General features: G+C 28.3%; 1 protein-coding gene across 1 annotated transcript in view; it reads left to right on the forward strand.

The window, feature by feature from the left end:
* Nucleotides 1-17,454, forward strand: part of LOC111639299 (double-stranded RNA-specific adenosine deaminase-like) — a 124,133-nt gene extending 106,679 nt beyond the window's left edge. Inside the window, exon 9 of the mRNA XM_023385147.1 lies at nt 14,058-17,454. Coding sequence (XP_023240915.1) covers nt 14,058-14,286 — 229 coding nt within the window. The 3' untranslated portion in view covers nt 14,287-17,454. The remainder of the gene's footprint in view (nt 1-14,057) is intronic.
* Nucleotides 17,455-22,705: the final 5,251 nt, after the last annotated feature.

Genomic DNA, 22,705 nt, shown 5'->3' on the forward strand with positions numbered 1-22,705 from the left:
TTGGGTAACCGTTCTGTCACATCTGAAGAAGAACTCTGAAGAAGTTGGAAAACATTTGAGCCATGTTCATTTTTTATATTATATGCACTGGAAGTTGGTTTTGTGTCTGTTCTTACATATTTCTCAGTGTGGAATGGTGTATAAATTTATACTTCATTAAAAGCAAATTTTCTTTTTTAACAGGAAACATTTGTAATGGTTAAATTATTTTACATAGGTAATTTTAATATTAAAATATAATATAATCGTTTTTTTTTTTCTAATTTTTCATATTGATATATTAATAAATACTACGGAGAAATATCTTCACATAGACTGGAAAGTAACTTATTAATGGAAGCATCAATCCACTTAGTCTTAAACTATAAAGATGAATGTTCCATTTTTTAAGATCTCGTCTTGATTGAAAACGTTCATCTTTATAGTTTAACAATACTGGAAATAAAAAAGGCTCTAAATAGATTGATGCTTTAATTAATAAATACTTATTGACAAATTAAGCTGGCTGGCTGATCTTAGAGTACTGAGAATGCTCTGCTTGCTCCTTTCTGTTTGACAGGTCAGAGTAGAGAAGTTGTTTGGATCACTTGCCTACTGTGATTAGTTGATTGCTCTCTTTTATAGTGATTATGTCATTAATCTATTCCATATGCTCAATAGAGCAACCAGCCAAATTTGCAATATGTATGATCATAAAAAAACTTTACATAATCAGCAATAATTTCTTAAAATAATATAAAAAGTTTAAAACAGTATTACTGATTTTGTAAAGATTCCTTAGTTTTGTTCTATATACTGTATAGTAAGTGAATTACTAAGCTAAAAATATCCTAAAAAATTATTTGAATTTTAAACTAAATTTAGTACATTTGCAGTAGCTGACACTGATGCCATTTGATATAGCCTGATTCATAGGATCAAGATGCTTTCAGTAAATTTTTCCTATCTTTTACATCTTTCAAGATATATCTCTTTAAAGTTTTTAATTATCTGATAATGATATCAGACTACTGTTATTATATGGCAGACATCAAAGCAATTATGCTTGACTCTGACCAACACAAATTTTATTATTTTATAATTATAAGTTTGAGCTATTAGGAAGTTTGCACATTGATATTTTCCATTATAAAATGCTTCATTATAATCTTATGAACAGTCATAACAGGAGAATTTGCTTATACTTATATGTTTACATTATAAAATAAGTTTGTAATGGTAGTCAATTAGAGTAATCATTTGCTTATAATGGAGCCAATAAGATGTAGTGAAATGTTCATATAACTTTATCAAACATGCTGATTAAGAAGTGATTTTGATTTTTTAACACTGGATAATGTCTGCAAGGATACTTCAAATGATGAAAATGAATTATGGAGGAATGTCCATGCTGTATTATTTCAAGATGTACTGAGGTAAGAAATACAAACTACATATGATAATTAAATTGATAGAAGCTGATATATATTTGTATTTTCAGATTAAAATTTTATAATTTAAGATTATCAAAAGAACATAATGTTTAATCAGATAAGGAAGTGCCTTAAGATCATCCAATTTCTTACAACAAAGAGTGTCAAGAACAATTGAACATTGTCAATGGTCTCATTTTCAAAATTTAATATAATAAGTATAATAGAGTTATTTATTATTATGCAAATACTATCTATGATGTTTAATGTTAGATTATTTATAAACTTAATGTGTATAATGGAAAATATCAACTTGCAAACTTGCTATTTACAGATTTGTTGTTAACTTTAAGTGCCATTTAGCAGTCTGAGTGTCATTCTGGATAGAATGACTGACTTTCAGGTATAGACTCTAAAAACCATCTTTTATTTTTTCTGTTTGATGTCTACTGTTCTGTTTGAATATCTACTAAAGTTTTAAAAATTAAATGAATTCTGATTAATGCGTTTACATTCTGCTGAAAGCCACAATTGATTGAAATTTAAAATAATTTCTGTTCTATTAAAATTTACAAAATTTTAAAAACCAAAATGTGCATTACATTTATTTACTAATTGTATTGTATTATTGAAAACAGAAATGAGAATATGATTGTCATTGTTTTTATATTCAGGTGTCAATGTTAACAGAATTAGTTTAATCAAAACTTATTCTGAATGTTTTTATTGCATTTTTTTTTTAAGACATGTAGAGTCATTTTTTTAAGGATAATATAAGATGACATATATAATTTTCATTAAGTTGTCAACCATATTCTAGGCAATTATATTCTGTAATCTGTTGAGCATAAATTGATTATTGCATTTGTGTTTTGTTACTACTGCTATTTTATCACATAAAAATAAAATTCACAACTGTAAGACAAAAACCTTAACAGTCAATTCAAAGAATACTTAACAATCAAAAATAATTTCTTCTGGATGCATTTTTGTTGTGATGAAAAGTTTCATTATAAAAAGTTGTTTTGATGATTATTATTCTATTAGTGTTATTATTAATGAAAATAATCTTCAGAACATAAATTTGAAATTTTATCTATTTATATGTTCAAAATAAGAAAAATTGTAATTACTATTTAAATTTTTAATGTATTTTTAATGTAAAATTGCTATAAGTCAAACTATAATAAAATAGATTTATGTATACAGTTAAATTTATTTGTTACAGAGATTTTTTATAATTTATTATATCTTTATTAATACTGAAAATAATTCTTATATTATTTCATGATTTTTGGTGTTAATAAAACCTTTGTAATGCTGTAATATTGTCAGTTCACTATTTCTTATGTTGGCAGCACAATCAATAATTCCTAATTTTGAACATTAAAGTTTTGACTTATATTGATCACTTTATTGATTTAATGAAAGTTTTTGACTCTGCTTATTGCTAAGTTAATCAATCAACTTATGTAACTTTTGATGGCAATAATTAACTAAAAAAAATTACTTAGGCATACAGTTGAAATTAAATTATATTTATCTTTTATGTAATTACTTTGCTTTCAAATGCTTATAGTTGTGTTATTAGCTGTTTATTTTTTCAACTTTTTTCCATTTCATGTATAAAAAGCAATGTATGTCATTTACTTCAGTATTTGTTAATGATAGAACCAACAAATTTAGATTGTATTGTTTTACAAAGGATACCTTTGCTATATGCCATTACAACAGCTTTTAGAAACTATTTGGAACTCTCAGAGATCTTATTCTTTTTTCTTAGCTTGAAATAAAAAGGCATAACTTTAAAATTGACTGTAACAAGTTTATAAAATGTTTTTGCACTGTTTACAAGTCGTATTAAACCAATATTTAATCTAGACCTTGATTTCTTTATCTGAACTTGCTTAATGACTTGACTATATTTTAATTCAAAATTCACACCTACTATTTTTATAACTGTTTAGTATTTTTAGTGTGTTTATTTGCCAGAAATTTTTATTCAAAAAGATTATTCATTGAAATTTATTGTAGAATTTTGGTATCCTTATCAGTTTATATCATTTAAAATAACTTTTTTTTGAACATTCATATAAAGAATTCTGTAATCTTGAAAATATATAAGTTTACATATAAATAGAACATATCTTTACTTTTATGTTGTGTATTTTAGATTTGAGTTTTGAATTATTGATCCATTGTTGTAACAATAATATAATCATTTCTAAAAATATAAAAGATTTTCAATAAGCATGTTATTTTATTATAAAGTAAGCAAATTATTGATGATAGTTTTTATGAATGAATTGTGCATAGCATTGTGTTCTCACATAGGAGCTGATGACTCACTATTGATCTTCCACTGTTGGGAAGTATTATTTAAATTGTTACAATAAATGAGAAACCTTTGAATTGAATCCTGATACTTACATTAAATCTTTTTGAAAAATCATTGCTTGACTATAGTTGTTACTAGAAGACCAGAAAATACAAAGGAGGAAAGAAATACTATGTGACGGCTTTTGACATAGGGTTCTTTTTGATGATTAAGTATTTTTTAATGTTGTTGTTATTGTTGTTGTTGTTGTTTTGTAAACTTTATTGTCAAATTCAAAGAATACTGTATGGCCGGCACATTTGGTTTGTTATGTTTTCTTTTAGCTAATGTTAATTTAAATGTTAATATATAGAATAATATATAAATTGACAGTTTTGTACACAATCTTTATTAATACAATATTTTAGCTTTTTTGTTTGTAATAAACCAAATTATAACATTTTATTAATATGTGATTTTTTTTTTTTATTTTGTTGGAACAAAGAGCAAGCCCACTGTTAAAATTTTCATAGCTTACCACTGCCTTTAAGCCAACTGCTCCTTAGATGATCAGTGTTTCTTGAGACAGAATTTTTATTCCATACAACTCATTGTTTTTAATCCACCTTAAGCCAACCACTCTTTTACATGACCACCTGAATTCATAATCTCTTTGTGTAAAATATCCTTTTTGATATGACCAGTTTTATCATCTTATCTAGGATGATGAAACTTAAATAATGGGCATATACAATGATCAATGTTGGGCATATTGCATTGTAGCATTAGGTCTAAAAGTTTCTCTTAATTTTTTTCCAACTTCAATATGTCCATTTTCTTTTATTTGGTCTTATTGTTGAGAATAGACATATTTTATTAATATCATTAGTAACAACTTAGCTTATGCTTTATTCTTTTATGCTTATTAAACTAAATAATACAACAAAGCCAATGAATTTAATCATTTCATTAATACGGATAGATAAAATGATAAGTAATGATGGGCAAATTTGGGTGGGATTTGGACAATAAAAAATTATGACAATTTACGTGACAAAATTTTTTTTCTGTTTCTTTGATAAAAATAAACTTGGTGCTTTGAAACAAAATGTAGAAAACAGTAATAAGGGGCTGTCCATAAATTATGTAAGGGCGATTTCGGCCATTCTAGACTCCCACCCACCCCTACGTAAGAAACGTAATATTTTCTTTGAACCCCTCCCCTTCCCTATCTTATGTAATATTTTGGCATGATTTTATAGAAAGATTTTAACCAAAAAAATTTTTTTTATGAAACCTTAAAAACCTTAGGTCCAAAATATATAATTATTAATTAGTTAATTAATATGTATTATTATTTATAAAAGACTTTATATGAACAAATTTAAAAATAAAAAAATTTAATGAATTCGAATGAACTATTTATTTTAAGAACTTTATTTTTTAATTATCAACAATATTATTATCATCATCATTATTCAACATCATAATATTTATTTTTATATTAATTTTAATTTTCGCAAAAGATGCAAAAAACTTTGTCAGATCGACCAGCTAGTGGACATGTGAACAGAAACGTCATACAAAATAAAACAAGAGAGAACAGAGAGAAACCACATTACGTTGTCATATTGATTACATCTTGGCTAAGGCCAAGAAAATAAACTACATGCTGCTAAAATGTGTTAGGTGCACCTGGGGACTAAATAATAAAGCTTACAAAACTCTATATAATGAGGCAATACAACCAATGCTACTTTACGTGGCCTCTAGCTGGGGTCACGTAACTAGTAAAAATTCAATAGCAAGTAAATTACTCTCTCTTCAAAGACAGTTTGCCATCAGAATTTCAAAGTGCTGCAGAACTCTTTTTACTAATGCCTCTCTGATACGAGCAGAGCTCCTTCCTTTGCCACTGTGTATTGAAGAAACAGTTCTAAACTACTACATCAGAACCACAAACATCAATGTTCAACAACAGTTTCTGCTCCTATCTACGCTGTTCATATGCTTCCACACTGCAATTACCCTACTAACTGCAATCATCATCCTGTTAGCAGGGTTATCCCCAGGGTGCATCTGGTGTCATCTGCTTCCTCCTTGGATAACCATGCTGACATTAATATCTACACAGATGGGTCCAAAGGCCCCCTTCATGTTGGTCAAGTGTCTGTATCTTCCCTCAAACTGACATATTTTGTCCAAATATGTCAAAAGGTACAGATACCCCCACATGCCTCCATCTATCAAGCTGAAGAAGATGCTGTGTACCAAGCTGTTCAGTGGGCCACTTCACTACCTAACAAAACTCTTTCTGTCAACATTTACAGTGAATCTCAATCTGTCCTAAAAGCCCTGTTAAATTCCAATTGCAATAGCAATAAAATCACATATATCCAGCACCATATTAAAAATCACATTAATAAGATAACTTTTATATGTGTTCCTGGCCATACTGGCAAAACTAGGAAATGAAAAAGCTGACTTTGAGGCTAAGTCAGCTGCAAAGGACACTGACTTGGACTATACTCTCATCCCTCTCTCACACAGCAGCCTTAAAAATTATATTCATGTCAACGCTATACAAAAGTGGAACCAACAATGGTTGAGCAGTAAAATTGGTAGAATAACAAGAGTTTATTTTCCTAGTGTTGAATGTAGGTTCTCATCACTACTTAGAGATTTAATGTTTGCTACTGCACAACTACTTATTGAGCACGGTAATTTTAGAAGCTACTTGACGATGTATAACCGGGCAGAAACTGTTTCTTGCTTTTGCTCTACAGAAAACGTAGACATCGTCGACCATATGATCTATCATTGTTCAATTTACAATCAAGATAGACTTATTCTGAAATTAGAAATCTTTACGCTTGGTTTCAGGAGGCCATGTCCACTCGATAAACTTGTTCAGAAGCCACTGTTTGATGCCTTTTACAATTATGTTCAAAAAATATGGAAGAAAAGACTATTTATAATTTCTTATATCTAGTTTTACATTTTAGTTTACACTAAAAGCCGAATACTAATTTTATGTTTACTTTGTATCATGTATTTTGGTTTATGTATTCTTAGTGTTATACACTGATAAGAGTGGTGCACTTATTCTAATAAAAAACAAGAGAGAGAAACCACCACATGGCCTTTCTCTCATGACAAAAAATGTGTAGAGTGTGAATCTGCTAGCGTTATTACTCTATCACGTCACATGAGACAAGAAGCGTTCTTAATAGAAACAGTCAAATTGAAGCCAAATTCAAAACGCCACCACTCAACGAGATCAAAAAATAAAAATAAGAATATTACATAAGACAAGATCTATAATCCCCCTACCCCTTAGTAAGAAATTGTAAGAAATCCTTGACCCCCCCCAAAATACCTTACGTAATTTATGGATGGCCCCTAAAGATCATTTGGTATTATTTCAAAGTTCCAAGCTTACCTTTACCACAGAAAAACTCCTAAGAAAAGTAATTTGATTGTCATCTAAATTGTCATAATTTTTTACTTGATAAAATTTTTTATATTTCAGATGTTTTTGTTTGAATATCAATTGTTTTTAGGTTAATGGTTGTTTTATTACATCAAGACATGAGATGATGGCATACGTTTCAACTTGCATTCTGTGACAGCTGCCCACTGAACGCTTTTAGTACACTGTTAGAAAAATTGCTATAAAAGTTGTAATCTGCATAAATTTGAGCTTTTGTTATTCTAGATAACACTTTGAATAAAAATAATTTGTTTTGATACAATTTTATTCTTACAAATATTAAATTAATCAATAAAAGTAAAATACATCTAAAGGGTAATGCCCATGAACTTTTGACCTATTGACCTTGAAGTTTTGTGAGCACCTTAATGATGATGAAAAATGATTCGGTTTAAAATTTGAGCTTTTTAAACCATTTAGTTTTTTCTCCAGGAGAATCTGTAGTACCAGGTAAAGAAAATCAGCTTTTTTAGTGATTATTTTGTACTTTTCAATTACTTATATTCCAACAAATTTTTTATAGAAAAACCTGAAATTTTGCAGTCTTCCTATAGAAAAACAATTATCTTTCAAACAAGATATTTAGATTTACTTTAGGCATTTGGAATGGAGAAAATGACCCCTGAAAATTGGCAATTCTGGTTTCTGTATATACAATCAATCAGTGACTTTTTATTTGGAAGTCATCGCCATGACTCTCGATAAATTTTCTTGCAGTGTAGTTTTGATCAGTACATAGCATTTTTAAATAGTTATTGCTATATTGCCTATATTGTACATGTTGTATTGTATAATAGCCTGTGTAATGTTACACTAGAATGCTACATAGGTATAGCATAGAATGCTATATCAGTGGGGGGAACAACATGTGGCTTGTAGTGAATTCTGGCTCCTGAACATATGTCCAGCTTTTTGTCAATTTCAAAATATATATATATAGTAAATAATCCATTGTATAATACATAATCATTTAATTAGGTTTATTCTAACATTTTATTATACACCAATTCTGTGTGCTTTCCATTGTATTATTTTTGTGTGTTTGTAATATAACCTTTTCAGTCATTTTACAGTTTTTTTATATCAACTAGCATTTTTAACAGTCAGTCAACAAATGTTTTTCAATCCTGGACAACAAGTTGATTGTGATTGACTTGTTGACCAGGCTAGTCATGAATCATAAAAACTTAGAAAATTCGGTCTCTGTGCCAAGCATGTTTACATTTTATTTGGCGTACCATTTAAAAAGGTTGCCCATCCTTGGTCCATACTAAGAAGAACTACTGTATAATATTACTTACAGAAATCTGAATCTTTTACTTTTTTCCATTCCCTTTAAGACCATCATTCCTTGGTATGACCAGTTTTTCTAAGTTTTGGAGATAGTTGGCTTAAAGAGGTTTAATGTGTTATAATTGCAAATATATCTTTAACAATTTGCTTTTGATATGCTTAATGCTACCAATGTATATTGTAGAAAAGTTGTACATTTTCAATCACTATGAATAGTTTTTACAGTCTTAATCTATAGTCAGATTTGTATACAGTAGATCCCCCTATAAGACGGTAGATACGTTCCGTTCTTTATGAATCAATTTTGTAGGAATCATAGTTTACGGACTACGGCTGTTTGAAAGGTTTTCTTTCATAAAATTAATCGATTCTAGACTAATTCGACTCAACATTTCCAAAATACGTATATTTTTTTGAAAATAATCCGTATAAACTACGTTATAAACAAAAAATTGTAGGATTACTTACCGAGTGTGTACCCTTTGACTACGCTCGTTGCTAAAGCTTGGTTTCGTCGCGGAACAGCGCATCAAATTGCGGCCGCGATTTCTGATATTATTTTTCTGCGAAAACTTCGTTGACCTTTGGAGACATCATTAATATAAATAATTTTTATGGCCGTTAAATAAGAAATGTTTCTTTCACAAGAAATGTATAAAATTACAGTACTAAACAGACGATAGGTCGCCTAACTCGCCGTAGCGTGACGCTAGACGGCGAAAAATATATATTTAATTATAATAAAGTTACAATAAATTAAGTTAATATATAATTATATATACAGTACCTAATTTATATATAATTAATATATAATTATATGTACAGTACCTAATTTATATATAATTTATATAATACTGTCCAGACGATAGAAATCTCTCCGTAGCGTGGCGCTACGGACGGCGGGTAAGTAGTTCGGCTGCCCGATGACGTTTTACGTATTATAGGAGTTATTTTTACCGTTGTATACGGATAATGCCACAATTTTTATAGGAATCATAACTATAGGAAACGCTTTTATAGGGGGATCTACTGTATATACATACTTGTCTGTTCTCATTCATTTATATCAGGGTCCCAAAAGAGGAGGGCCACACATTACTAATTTTGACAACAGCAGTGGACCAGAGTGATTTAATATCTCACTCACTCACTCACTCACTCACTATATCACTATACAATTCAATAAAATAAAATAACTTACTGGAATATAAACTTAAAGTAATCAAACACCTTAGTATTTCCAGCAACGAAGTATTTAATAAAATAAAAACGTTTTCGACTATATTTAATAATCTTCTTCAGTTAAGCCAATTTAAAACGAAAACGAACGTAAAATAGAACGCAAGCGATACAACGGTTTAAAAATTAACATTAATTACAACAAAATAAAATAGAACGTAAAAAACAAAATTAAATTATAAATAAAATATTAAGAAATTAATCGTGGTAAAAAATTAAATTTAAAAAAAATTAATCATCATGGTAAAAAGATTTCCATGTGCAGGATAGACTTTCTGCATCTCTATGGTTGATGCATCCTTTGTTAATATTGCCTTGTAAATTTCAAGTTTTTCAATATGTTTAAGGACTTGTTTGTTGGTGGCTGTCCTAATTATGGATGCTTTGTCCCAATGTACATTAATATCTTGATGTTAAGCGAAGGCTGCAAGGACGGTATTGTCCACGTTTTTAGTAATAGAATACAGTAGAGCGTCGTTTATCAGAATCAATTGGGGACTGGGGTTGTTCGGAAGATCGATGTTTCGGATAACCGATTATGTACAAAAAAATATATTAATTTATCCCATCTTGACATTTTTCTCCATTGCATGTCGCTTCGCATTGAATTTTCGTCGATGTTAAGCCTAACGAAGACTATTGTATTATTAAAAATTAATTTTTTTATTTTGTACGAACAAAATAAATATATTGAAAAATATAAAAACAATAAAAAATTATACTTCAGTAGTTAATTTAGTATCAAAAATGTAAAATATTTTAGTAGCCCAAGACATGACCAAAGATTGCAGAGCACTGGCGAAAATTTAAATTTGTCGACTGGAATTCTTTTGGATAACCGACGCTCTACTGTACTTATGTTCTTTAATCCTCTGTTTTAAAAGTCTCATAGTGGCACCAACATAAACGAGATCTGAATTAAAACAGGGGTCACTTAAACGAATAGAATAAATTCCTGTACTATTGTTACAGTTTCCTTTCTTCTTATCATTTTGTAAAATTCCATAAATTGTAGGATTAACGACGATAAATAATTCTTAAATTATTCTTGTGAGATACTTTTTTAATCATCGATTGTAGAAAAGGTATATAGTTGAGAACTACTCTTCATCCTTGGCTCTTAGTTGTAGGTTGCTTATTTGTTTGATTATAAAATTTATCAATAAGAGCGTTAATTTCACTTATACGATATCCCTGTTGTACAGCTATTGTACATATGTAATTTAATTCTCTGTGTGTGTCAACCATACTCGTACAGTAAGTATAGGCCTGCTTTATCCATGATCGAAAGGCTGCATTCTTAAAATTCTGAGGATCAAAGGAATTTTTCGGTATAATAATAGGTAGATAGCTAGGCTTTCAATAAATATCTGGCCATATTTCCCCATTTTTACAAGTTATGGACAGATCCAGAAAATTTATGTTAATATCACTTTTCTGTTCCAATGTTAAAGTCACACTATATGGGTTGTTATTCGTTTTGTTAAGGAAATATTGAGCGCTATTACTATTCCTCCAAATGATGAAAACATCATCCACATATCTTGCATATACAAGTATGTCATTTATAAAGACGGGCAGTACATTACTTTCTAATCGTCGTAATACTAGTTCACATAATAATGGGGATATCGGGCTCCCCATTGGAACCCCTCTTTCTTGTAAATAAGTGATCCCTTCAAATACAAAAAACGAAGTATAACAAATTAGGTGTGCAAGCTCTTAAAATATGTTGGTGATACTTTGTTGCATTATTAATGTTAGTAAGAAGGAAATCTCTCAGCTCACAAAAGCAAGGCGGTAATTTTATAGATGGAAATAAAGATTTAAAATCCATCACGGACATAACTTCATTATCTTCAAGGTTAATGTTTCTGAGCTTGTCCACCAGTTGAATAGAGTTATTAATAGCATATGGGTAATCTTGAATCCTTGGTTGGATAAAATTAACCAGTTGTTTCTCAATTGCAAAAGTAGGGGATCTGCATTTCTCTATAACAGTTCACCTTTGGTTTACAGTTCACTATACCCTTGGTTTACACCACAGTTCTGTTCCTACAAAAGCCGGCGCAAATCGAATTGGCGTAAAATGGACCCATATTTACAGTGAGGTGTAGGGTTAGGTTATACATAAGTGAAAAATAAGCAAATAATTTTTTTTATTAATACGATATAATAGAAACTACATATAAATTTAATTTTTAAAATGTATTTTATCATAAAATAAAGTGAAATGTTTTTATTTAAAAATTTTAGTTTCGGATCTCTTACATTTTCGGAAAAAGTATCCATCTTTAATTGTTTACATTTTTGTTTTCTTTCATTAAGAATTTCAGAATATGGTTGAATGGATGCGATGATGCTCCTTTTTACATTTGCTCCATTTATTGTCTAACTCACAAAGTTCATCTGTCAAACTTTTCATAGTTGAACGGATACATTAACCTAACGTAGAGCTACAGATGAGTGGAGACACTGATTTGTCAACCACCGGTCGCCGTAGTGCATATATAAGGTCAGTTTGAGTGGAAAAATTGAAGGTGGCTAAGGAGAGATAGATATTGTCTGACTGACAAGAAGTAGATTTGTCTCACTATTGATAGTTTGTGATCACCGGAAGTGCTACTGCATCATAAGGTTTTTTCCTGAATGAACTGATACGGGATACATTCATTCACGCTATGGATTCGGACGTCATTTATTGGACTATTAAGTTTAATAATTTGACTCGTGTGTACCTAAATGTTTAGTATTTTAATATTAATTTAATGCAAATGTATACATACCCAATAATATTAAACAGAAAAAATAAATATATTCAATAAAAATCTTTGTTTTAACAAATGTACAATGTCACAGCTTGGAAAATACGTCAACACTGAAATGAATATCACTCTAGCATAGGGAAAATCGAAGAATTACATTGCAAAATGGCAAATTGTGCAGTGGCAGTATTGTGAATTGGCATAAATTGAGCCAGTGTAAACCGAGGGCTACCTGTATATATGTAAATTAGAATAATCATAGAACTTCATCAAAAATCAAGAAAACACAATGAACACAAATAAAATACATTACAAATTTTGTTCATTTTGGGAAGTACAGATTAGAAAACTATGACAACTACCTTAGGAAGTAAATAAATGTTTGATTTTGAGAAAATGGATCTCTGTTTTTAAGTAAATATTGCCCTTTTAAGTAAATATTGCTTACTTTTCTTTGCTTTAGTTTGAATTATTGAATGCAAGTAAAATATTTTTTTAAATTGCCATTTTTTTAATTGTCTAGAAGCAACATATGCTGGGTAATGCTTTGCTGTGGGCCATAATTTGAGGACTGAATTTATACTATTAATATTTCTATTATCACAGTTTTTATAATAAATGCGTTTTTAATGAGGGAAAAAATTTAATTTTTGAATTGCTTTTAAAATGCATATTCTTTCTATATTGAAATTATAAAACAACAAAATTGTGCAGGATTTGTGATTTATTAAAAATGTATATAAAAAAAAATAGCCTGAATTAATTTACATATATAAATACATTATATCAAATATAAATACTTGTTTACTTAAGTTGAAAAAATCAGAAATTAGTAATTATTTTTAAAAAAGTAATTGGTAATTGTCAAACTATTTTTCATCTTAACAAAGATTACTTTTCTTTTTAATTAAAATGATGCAGAGTAATAGAATTGAAAAAATTTAATAAAATTGTTTTGAAAAATTTAAAATTGTTTTGACTTCAATTACATTTTTTGATTTTGGTATCACTATAAATTGTATAGTTTAACTAATATTAAGGGATTTTAGTTAATTTTAATTGATATGAAAAGAATAAAATCATGCTAATTGATAAAATAAAACTTTTAAAGAAGCTTGATCTGCAAAATTGAATAATAAAGTCAGTTTTTCAGGTCAAAAATAGATTGTAATTAGACCTTACTTATCTGATAACTGATTGTTTTTTAGCTAGTACTGTAAAGCTATTGCTTTATTAATATAGTGTTCAGAAGCATTAACATTTATTTGAGGCTATTGTTTTTAATGAAAACAGTAAGAAATAGCTTGTATTGTTGTTGTTAACAAATTTCTCAAAATTTCAGAGACAAGAATTTCTACTTTGTTACCATTGTCATGCTTGAAATCTTCAAGCATATCTCTTGTTAACATTTTTTTGAAGCACTCTGCACAATATATAATTTATTATTATTATTATTATTATTATTATTATTACTAATTATATAATTTAAGAAATGTAAAATAATAATCTATATGTAAATTTGATATTATTTATTTTAGTTCCAATGGTCAAGTGTCATCAAGGCTTTGCAAGTCAGCTCTCTATGAAAGTTTTAAAGAGGTTTGCCACATATTTGAGAGAACAGATTTGCTCAACAAAACATATGGGGAAGTGAAAAATTCTGCAGCTAATTTTCAAAAAGCCAAAGAAGTTCTTTTTGAAAGATTTCAGACTCTAGGAAAAGGCACCTGGATTCGAAAACCACCCGAAGAAGAAGAATTTATGTAAGATGGGTAGTCCATCCTCCAGAAAATTTCATCGGCATTAATTTTTTTTGTTCTCTTCTGTAACAGATCATCGTTTCAGATTTGAATCCTTAGGGCAAGTTTACTTGACTTTGGTAGCTCGAGTACTTGCTAGTTTTAATCTCTTTGCAAACATTTAGCGAATAAAGGTTGGCATTGCCATAAAAATCATCTGAAGGACCGCATGTTGAAACTTCTCGCCATCCCATCGTAACGCCAAAGAGATGTGTATATATATAGTAATATATATATAAGGATCAAATTACTGTGATTGCATTATAAATAGGAGAATGAGAAAGAGAAAATTGAATGCAACTACAAGAAAGTGATCTCACTAACTAGCAATCTTGTGATATTCCATGGATAGCATTGCAGGTGACCACAAAAATAAACAAACAGGACCTGTGAATGAAGCAAAATAGGGGTAGGATATGTTGTCACAAATAGATTTCTAAAATCAGCACTACTTTCCTTCCTTGTAAGTAGATAATATATTGAAAATTAATACTTTAGAAATTAAATTTATACATTATGCAGTATAAATGTGCTTTGAGGGAAAACGTGCCAACCTTTAGCTGGTTATGATTATTGCAGTTCAACCTATACTGTCTTTTGATAATTATTTGGGGGGTGAATAATTCACAGTGACAATATATTTAATATTATTAAATATATAAATATAAATTACTTTCTCTCTCTATCTCTCTCTCTACGTATATATACATACATATATATATATATATCTACACATATGTATCTTCTCTCTATATCAATTTAGGTATTTTAAACAAACATAATTAAAAGAGAGATTTTTAAGAAATTGCAAGAACTCACAAAAATAAATCACATGAAAAGGGCCAATATTCAGTCACCAATTAAAAAAAACAAAAGGTTGGAATTTCGATCTTTTATGTTCACTCTGTAGATAGTTACTTTCTGCAGTTGCCAATTTCAAATTTTGACTCTGTGGTGATGGTTGTATTTTCCATTTCATATCACAGCAAATCTTTCCCCATTACAGCACTTAAAAATCATTTAAATATATCAAAACATTAAAAAAACTCATACTAAAAATTATACATTTTACATTTTTATTTATCATATGATGTTCCTCCTAAGATCTGCGTTTTTGCATTTTTTTCTGTAAATAATGTTTCATTTCGTTCAACAATTTATTACTGTGATAAAGTTAAAAAAAAAAAGAAATTCGAGATTTTTCTTGAATCCACAATTAATATTTTTTGAAACTTTCATTTAACATTTTAATTAGCAGAAGATTATGTAAAATAGGTTAATACAAAACAAAGATATAAAATCACAATTTACACATGTTGTATAGTATTTTTCATTGTCTTTTTATTTAAGATTTCATATTTGATATTTTCCATTTTGTAATTTTTTGTGTAACTTCATTGCAAACGATAAGCACAATTTTGCTCATTTTTTCTGTGTGTTTGTGTAAAAAAAATTAAAAGTTCTCTACGTGTATATTCACTCGTTAATAATAATTTTTTTATTATTATTATTATTACTTGTTATTAGTTACGAATTTTTTGCATCCATCTCTAATTATTTATATACCTTAATTATTGTTTTCAGAACTATTTCAGTATTGTTTTCACAAGAAAATTGTGTATTTCCTTTATTTCTTTCATACTTTTTGCTGTTGTTATTCTAATCTTTAAAGAATTGTTTAATGATATGTTCTGTGTGATTAAATAGATCAGCAGAGATCTACGTATACAATCCTGAAACATTTTATATCATTAAAAGAACCAAAAAAATGCCAAAAATAAACAATCAACTAATCTTGCATTGTCTTGAATTCTCAAGAATACGTCGGTATGCAAGTAGAAAATAAGTTTTATTCCACATTAATACTGTAAAGTATATTAATTAAATCATTTAATGTGTCACCCATTCCAAATAGGGAATATATCATACAGAAAAAGCCGTCACATCATCATTATTCTGTAAGATGATAATATTTCTAAGTGGAGATTTTACATATGTCAAAATAAAATACGTCCTTTGGTTATTTGCAGTTAACTGCAACACACTGCAGATATAAAGCTTCAGTTTACAGGTAGCCATTTTTCCTTGACAGAAGCATGCAGTTTTTAAGAAAAATATACTTGTTAGAATTCTCCACTTAGAATACTACTCAGCGGCCTAATTTAATGGAACACGTTGAGTTTAAATAATATACTTTTAACTAATATCGCGGATATTCTGATTCGAGGATGTAGATAATACAATAATAATAATTTTTTTTTAGTTGAAAGCTTATTAAATTAACTAAAAGTATTAACAGTACTTGAAAGATTAGAATACAGCAAAAATAGAGGAAAGGAATAGAGTGAAATCAGTTTTAAAATCGTTCCAATGAAAAATAAATTGATTTAACTTTTTAAAGTTAAAAGGAAACTAAGAATTAGAGATCTTTATTTGTCATTATTTATATATTTTCGCATTATTTGGACGATTCTTTACAACAGTTCAACTGCTTTTTGTGTGTCAGATATTTGTAATCTGTTCCTTGCATTTGAATGATGGGCTTAAATTTTATTCAGTATCTATAAAAGAAGCTATTTTACTTGTTCTATATTATAATCAAATATACTGGTCACGAGTTAACGAAGAAATCATATTTATTTAATAAATTAATTGCTTGGACTCAAAATTTGAAGCTATATCAAAAAGTTAGCATTTTAACAAAAGATACACTTACAAGAAAAGTAATCCCTCATGATCTGTCATTCATTCAGCAATTTGGGAATTTCTATACGCTGTAAAAGCCTTTAAAATACGTTCTAAAAGTTTAAAAATTAAATAAAAATTTATGTTAGTCGGTGAACAAATTTAAAAACTACATTAAAAATAGTTTTGTTTGTTCCCATAAATGCGGAATTATAAGAGCACCGAGTTTGGACATGTACTGTACATAGAAAACAATGTTGTATCATGGTTGTATACCAACTAATTTTTATATTATTATTATTTTTTTTTTTGGTTTTGTTTTGTTCTTGTACAATCTGTATTATTTGTGCTTAACGCAAATTACTTTTACTGTATAACTTAAGAATTTATTCAATTTTCTGATCCTTTGTTTCCTTAAAAAACAAGAAAAAGAATTATATATTATATATATATATATATGTATNTTGTGTAACTTCATTGCAAACGATAAGCACAATTTTGCTCATTTTTTCTGTGTGTTTGTGTAAAAAAAATTAAAAGTTCTCTACGTGTATATTCACTCGTTAATAATAATTTTACAGTAGTACTGTACTTTCACAATTTTGGTATATAAGACTCAAAGGAAACGAAAAGGAAAAAAAAAGTAAATTAAAAAAAATAAATTAAAAATGTCAGTGACGTGGAAGAAGTGTAAGTCATTGTTAAAATATTAGAAAACTTGTAGATTGTTGCATTAAAGAACTTAAGAAACAATTTTTTTTTCTTTGTCTTCTATATCGATAATATGCACTTCTAACATGTAAAAAAGTTATCGTCGGTGTAGCTAATTGCTTGAAAGCAATTTCACAGTAATAAGTGGTTTAAAAATTTGATGAAAATCAAGTTAAATTATTAAAATTTTAGGCATTTTTTTAAAACAAATTTTCAAGTGCTTCGTGTGCTTTAAAAATGCTGAAAAATGGGTCCAGATTTTCTTTAAAATTGCCCGATAAAAGTGTACATAAATCGAAACAAAAACATCTGAGATGTAGAAAATTTCGCCAAGTAAAAACTTGTGACAATTTAGACGACAATCAAAATTTTTTTAGTTTTTCTTTGGTAAAGATAAGCTTGGTGCTTGGAAGCGAAATGTAGAAAAGAATAATACAAGTAAAAATCTTGTTGATGCCACTTCGAAGCGCCAAGCTTATCTTTACCAGAGGAAAACTAAAAAGTATTTGACTGTCGTCTAAATTGTCACAAGTTTTTACTTAGCAAGATTCTTTTTACGTATCGGATGTTTTTGTTTAATACTTGTATTATTACGTCAAGACATAAGATGAAAACATACAATTCGGTCGGCGCTCGGCGGCGCGAAAGTTTTTATAAGGATTTTTCTATAGGCGCGCCTGTAGAAAAATCCTTATAAAAGTTAATTCGCATAAATTTGAGCTTTTGTAATTCTGAGTAACATTTTGAATAAAATTTGTTTCTATGCGATTTTCTTCTTATAAGCATAAAATTAATCCGTAAAACTGAATTAGCTCTACTCTTCCCCATAAACTTTTACTTATCGACCCGGAAGTTTCATCAGTCCTTACTGAAAACAAGAAAGGCGTAAGTTTAAAATTTGAGCTTTCTAGACCCAATGGTTTTTTCTCTACGAGCGTCTCCAGCTCTTGATGAAGAAAACATAAGAAAATACAGCTTTTTTGGAGATTTTTGCACTTTTCAATTGCTTATATTTCGGGAACCACATTATAGAAAATCTTGAAATTTTGTACACTACCTAAGAAAACAGTTTTTTTTTTTTTCGAACGAGATATTCGGAATTACTTCATGTGTTTGGGGGACGGAGAAATCGATTTCCGAAAATCGGCAACTCTGATTCCTGTATATATAATCAGTCAGTGACTCCTGATTAGTATAATTTAAGAAAGAGCACACAATGTTCTTGAATATGCTTGAAAAATTCTCCAAAACAATATTTTTGTAATTTATCGAAATATTGTCTTAAAATTCCCCTAAAGTTATTCTCAAATTGGTTTTAAAAAGTTTAAGCGCACAAATTTTTAGTTAACCCAAATACACTAAAAATCTTTTCAAATATTCACGTTTAAACATATCTGAGCTGCTAAAATTATTCCGATAATGTAAAATTTCATCTAATATTGTTCGGAGATATTTTCATAAAACGTAAAGACCCACAGACGGGCGAAGAAGTAGCGTAAACTTTAAAGAAAGTTCATCATTTAGTCTGTTCCCTTGTTGAAAGCAGAATGATAAATTGCATAATTATTTGAAAAGCATAGAATATACATAAAATTAAGAACTGAATAATTTTCTTTATTAAATAAAAGAGTTTTATCGATTTAGGAGAATACATTTACATTTTCTCTGCTTTTTTTGAATAATGAACGTCGTAGAATTTTTGCATCATTTAAAATTTTACTTCGCTCGGTTAAAAAAAAGAAAACTTACAAATTTTATAACTAAACGTATTTTTATACACATAGTCATTTATGTTAGATTATTTATTTTTACCACGTGAAGTATTTGTAACGCTTTTTATATAATCCGCTACTCATCAAACAACCAATATTTATTGAAAATAAATCCGCTAGGTTGTCGAATGACGTTGTTGTGTAGGATACGTCAATATGACGCGAACGGTATTTCGGCGTCACGAACTATATGACATCAAAGCAGACGACGTTTTCTTTTTCTATTTTTAGAAGTATTGCTAGAATAATGTGTAAAATGAAATAATAATAATAAAAACGGAAGCGTTCCTAACAGTTTATTTTCTTCAAATTTTAAAATCAATTAATTAATTAATTAATTAAATTCGATGGAAAATTAAATTTTTAAATTGGCGAAAATAAGTTTTCTACAACAATTATTTTTTGCTTTAATTTAAAAGTAGATAATTAATTTATCATTCTTATAATCGCGCGATAAATTTGAAAAATTTCGTTTGATAAGATTGTCGTGATATAAGAAATGGCAACTCGGCAGATATCGATGATAATTTGAATATCACGTGACACTGGATAATTTTTAAACGCGAGAAAATAAAAAAAAATAAAACATTTTAAAGAGCAAATTATGATATTCATGGAAAGAATAAATAAAAAATCGTCGACCTGAAAGAAGAAAACTTTACACAACAATGATAAATAAGGAAAATGCGAAATGATGGTGGAAATATATATATATATATCGCGAGGTTTATAAACATAGCGGGTGGATGACGATTAAATCATCGTACAAATGGTTATACGTTAAAATAAAATTTTCATAGCGAAGATTAGTCATAACTTCCGTAAGAATCATCACGCTTCCTCTCAAGTCATTTTATTCAATTTAAATTTACACTTCTTGGAATTTAATCACTTCTCGAGGTTGAGTCAGTTTTTTTAAAGTTAAACCGGCGTAGGCGATATCGACACGTCATTCATAAAAGTTAAATCATTGAAGAACGATCGAATGATTAATGCATTCGTCATCTAATTACAAAATTTTTTGCTGCCATCTAGCGATGACATAATAAAATGATTAAAAAATCTTGTTTTTATGAATTTTAAACTTTAAAATTTTTAAAAATTTATCATTTATATTTGAAGAAAATTAAAAATTAAAGTAACTATATATATACAGCAAATTCAAATAAAATATAAGTTTTCGTTGAGAAAGTCATGAATAAATAAATATGTAAAATTTTATAAGTTTAAAATGAAATACACACGTAAAAATTTTATAAAATTTTAACATAAAATAGAAAGGTAAAAATTCAAGAAAATATATCCGATCTGACGACGACGATGATGATTGTATTGATGATAAATGCATTGATTAAGCATATTTTAATATTAAAACATATTTGTCATTTTTTTTAAAAAAAAGTTAAAATGTAAAAATGTAAAAATTATTAAATTATTAAAAGTTAAAATGTGTATGTAAAAATTATTTATAAATTCGTATTTGTTTAATTAATAATTAAAACCAATGAAATAAAAATAATAAAATATGATTTTTCTTTCTTCCTTCAAGATGGCGCAACAAAAAAAATTATAAACATTTTATTTAATGCCAATAAACGCGTATTCGCTAAAAAAAATTCAGATATAAAAATTAATATTAAATAATTGTTTGCAATTTTAGCGAATGTAAATTAATCTTTTGAAATACTTTTTTAAAAATATTTTAATAATATAAAAATAAAACCCAGACATGATTTTTCTTTACACCCCCCAGATGGCGCAAGTACGTTAAAAAAAGTAAAAAAAAAAAAATGCAATTTTTATAGACAGGCGTTATAAGGTAAATGTCTACCTCCCCCTTTCGTCTGGAAAGTTTTGTTTGGTGATTTCTGTCTGCTCTCCTCTCTCTTTGCAGATATCGTCTAGCCAAAAATGTTGTTTAAAATATTTTTAAGTGTATAAAAATAAATTTTTTTAACAATCAAAACTGTCTAGAACTGTACGGAAAAAAAAACCATAAAATAATTCTAATTTAAAATACTGTTTATACAAATGAAAGACGGGTCATTGAACTTAAACTTTTTTCTTTTAGTTTTTTAAATGCTGAATAGGGGCAGAATTCTGCAATATTTTTAAAAAGGAACGAGTGTAAAATGGATATTTTATATTTGGCGCCTTTCCGAGTTCGTTGGTTTGCTGTTTTAAAAGCTTGAACAGTCTGTACGTTTGTCTGTCTGCTGCTAGAGAAAGTAATGTTGAAGAAGCGATGAATTTCTATAAATGCCAGCTGTACTTTTTAAATTTATTAATGAGACTTGCAAACGATTAATCGAAGTAAACCAGACGGATGGGATTTATGTGCATAATACTTTGAATTGTTTATTCTTGAACGAGGTCGTCTGCGAGTTGTATCATTCGGCGTGATCAATCGTTAAACGAATCGATTTCTTCGATACGACGTTTACGTGTATCAAAACAGGCGAAAAATTATATTCCCATATCACGACCAAACACAGGAAATGGTAGGATGTTGACGACCTTTGTTTACCGAACGTCTACACAACTTTATTATTCATAAACTAATTTTCTATACTCTAGATTTATATTATAAACTTTTCGATTTTTAAAGCATAAAATTTAATTTAAAAATCTGAAAAAAATTTTTTTTGCGTGTTGTTAACTTTCGATAGTCACGTGAAGCAGTTTAATGGCGTTAGAAAAAGTGCCAAAAAAAACCCCCGAAATAAAAAATTCTGTCGTCAGATGGAGACACTAATTCGTAAATTCAAAAAGCGTCACAAACAGTTTAAAGTTTATTTTAAAAATAAATTAAAATTGTGAGTTTTATAACACGATGATTAATTAATATAAATTTAATTTAATTAATACATTTTTAAAAATTTATATAAAATTTTCATTGTTTATTACTCTAAAAGTTCCGCCCTTGTTTAAAATGAATGTAAAAATTCCTAATGAAAGCAATACCGGATGCGATACGAAATTCTTACTTTCGATTAGTCATAAAATATGTGACGTAAGTTTAATTTTAATTTTTTTTTCTTATATCGCTTCCTTAGAAAATTCAAATTGTACGTGGAAACGACCAATGAATGAAAATATCACTGCGGGAATTATTTCCTTTTTTTATTTTTTATTTTATTATTTTTTTTACCTGAAGTCCTTTCTTCTGATCGCTTACTTCCGGTGCACGTGACCAAGGTGAGTCTTTCATTGTCTGGC

The sequence above is a fragment of the Centruroides sculpturatus genome, unplaced genomic scaffold (assembly GCF_000671375.1).
Source record: "Centruroides sculpturatus isolate CEXI.00-Female unplaced genomic scaffold, Cexi_2.0 scaffold1269, whole genome shotgun sequence".
NCBI lineage: Eukaryota > Metazoa > Arthropoda > Arachnida > Scorpiones > Buthidae > Centruroides > Centruroides sculpturatus.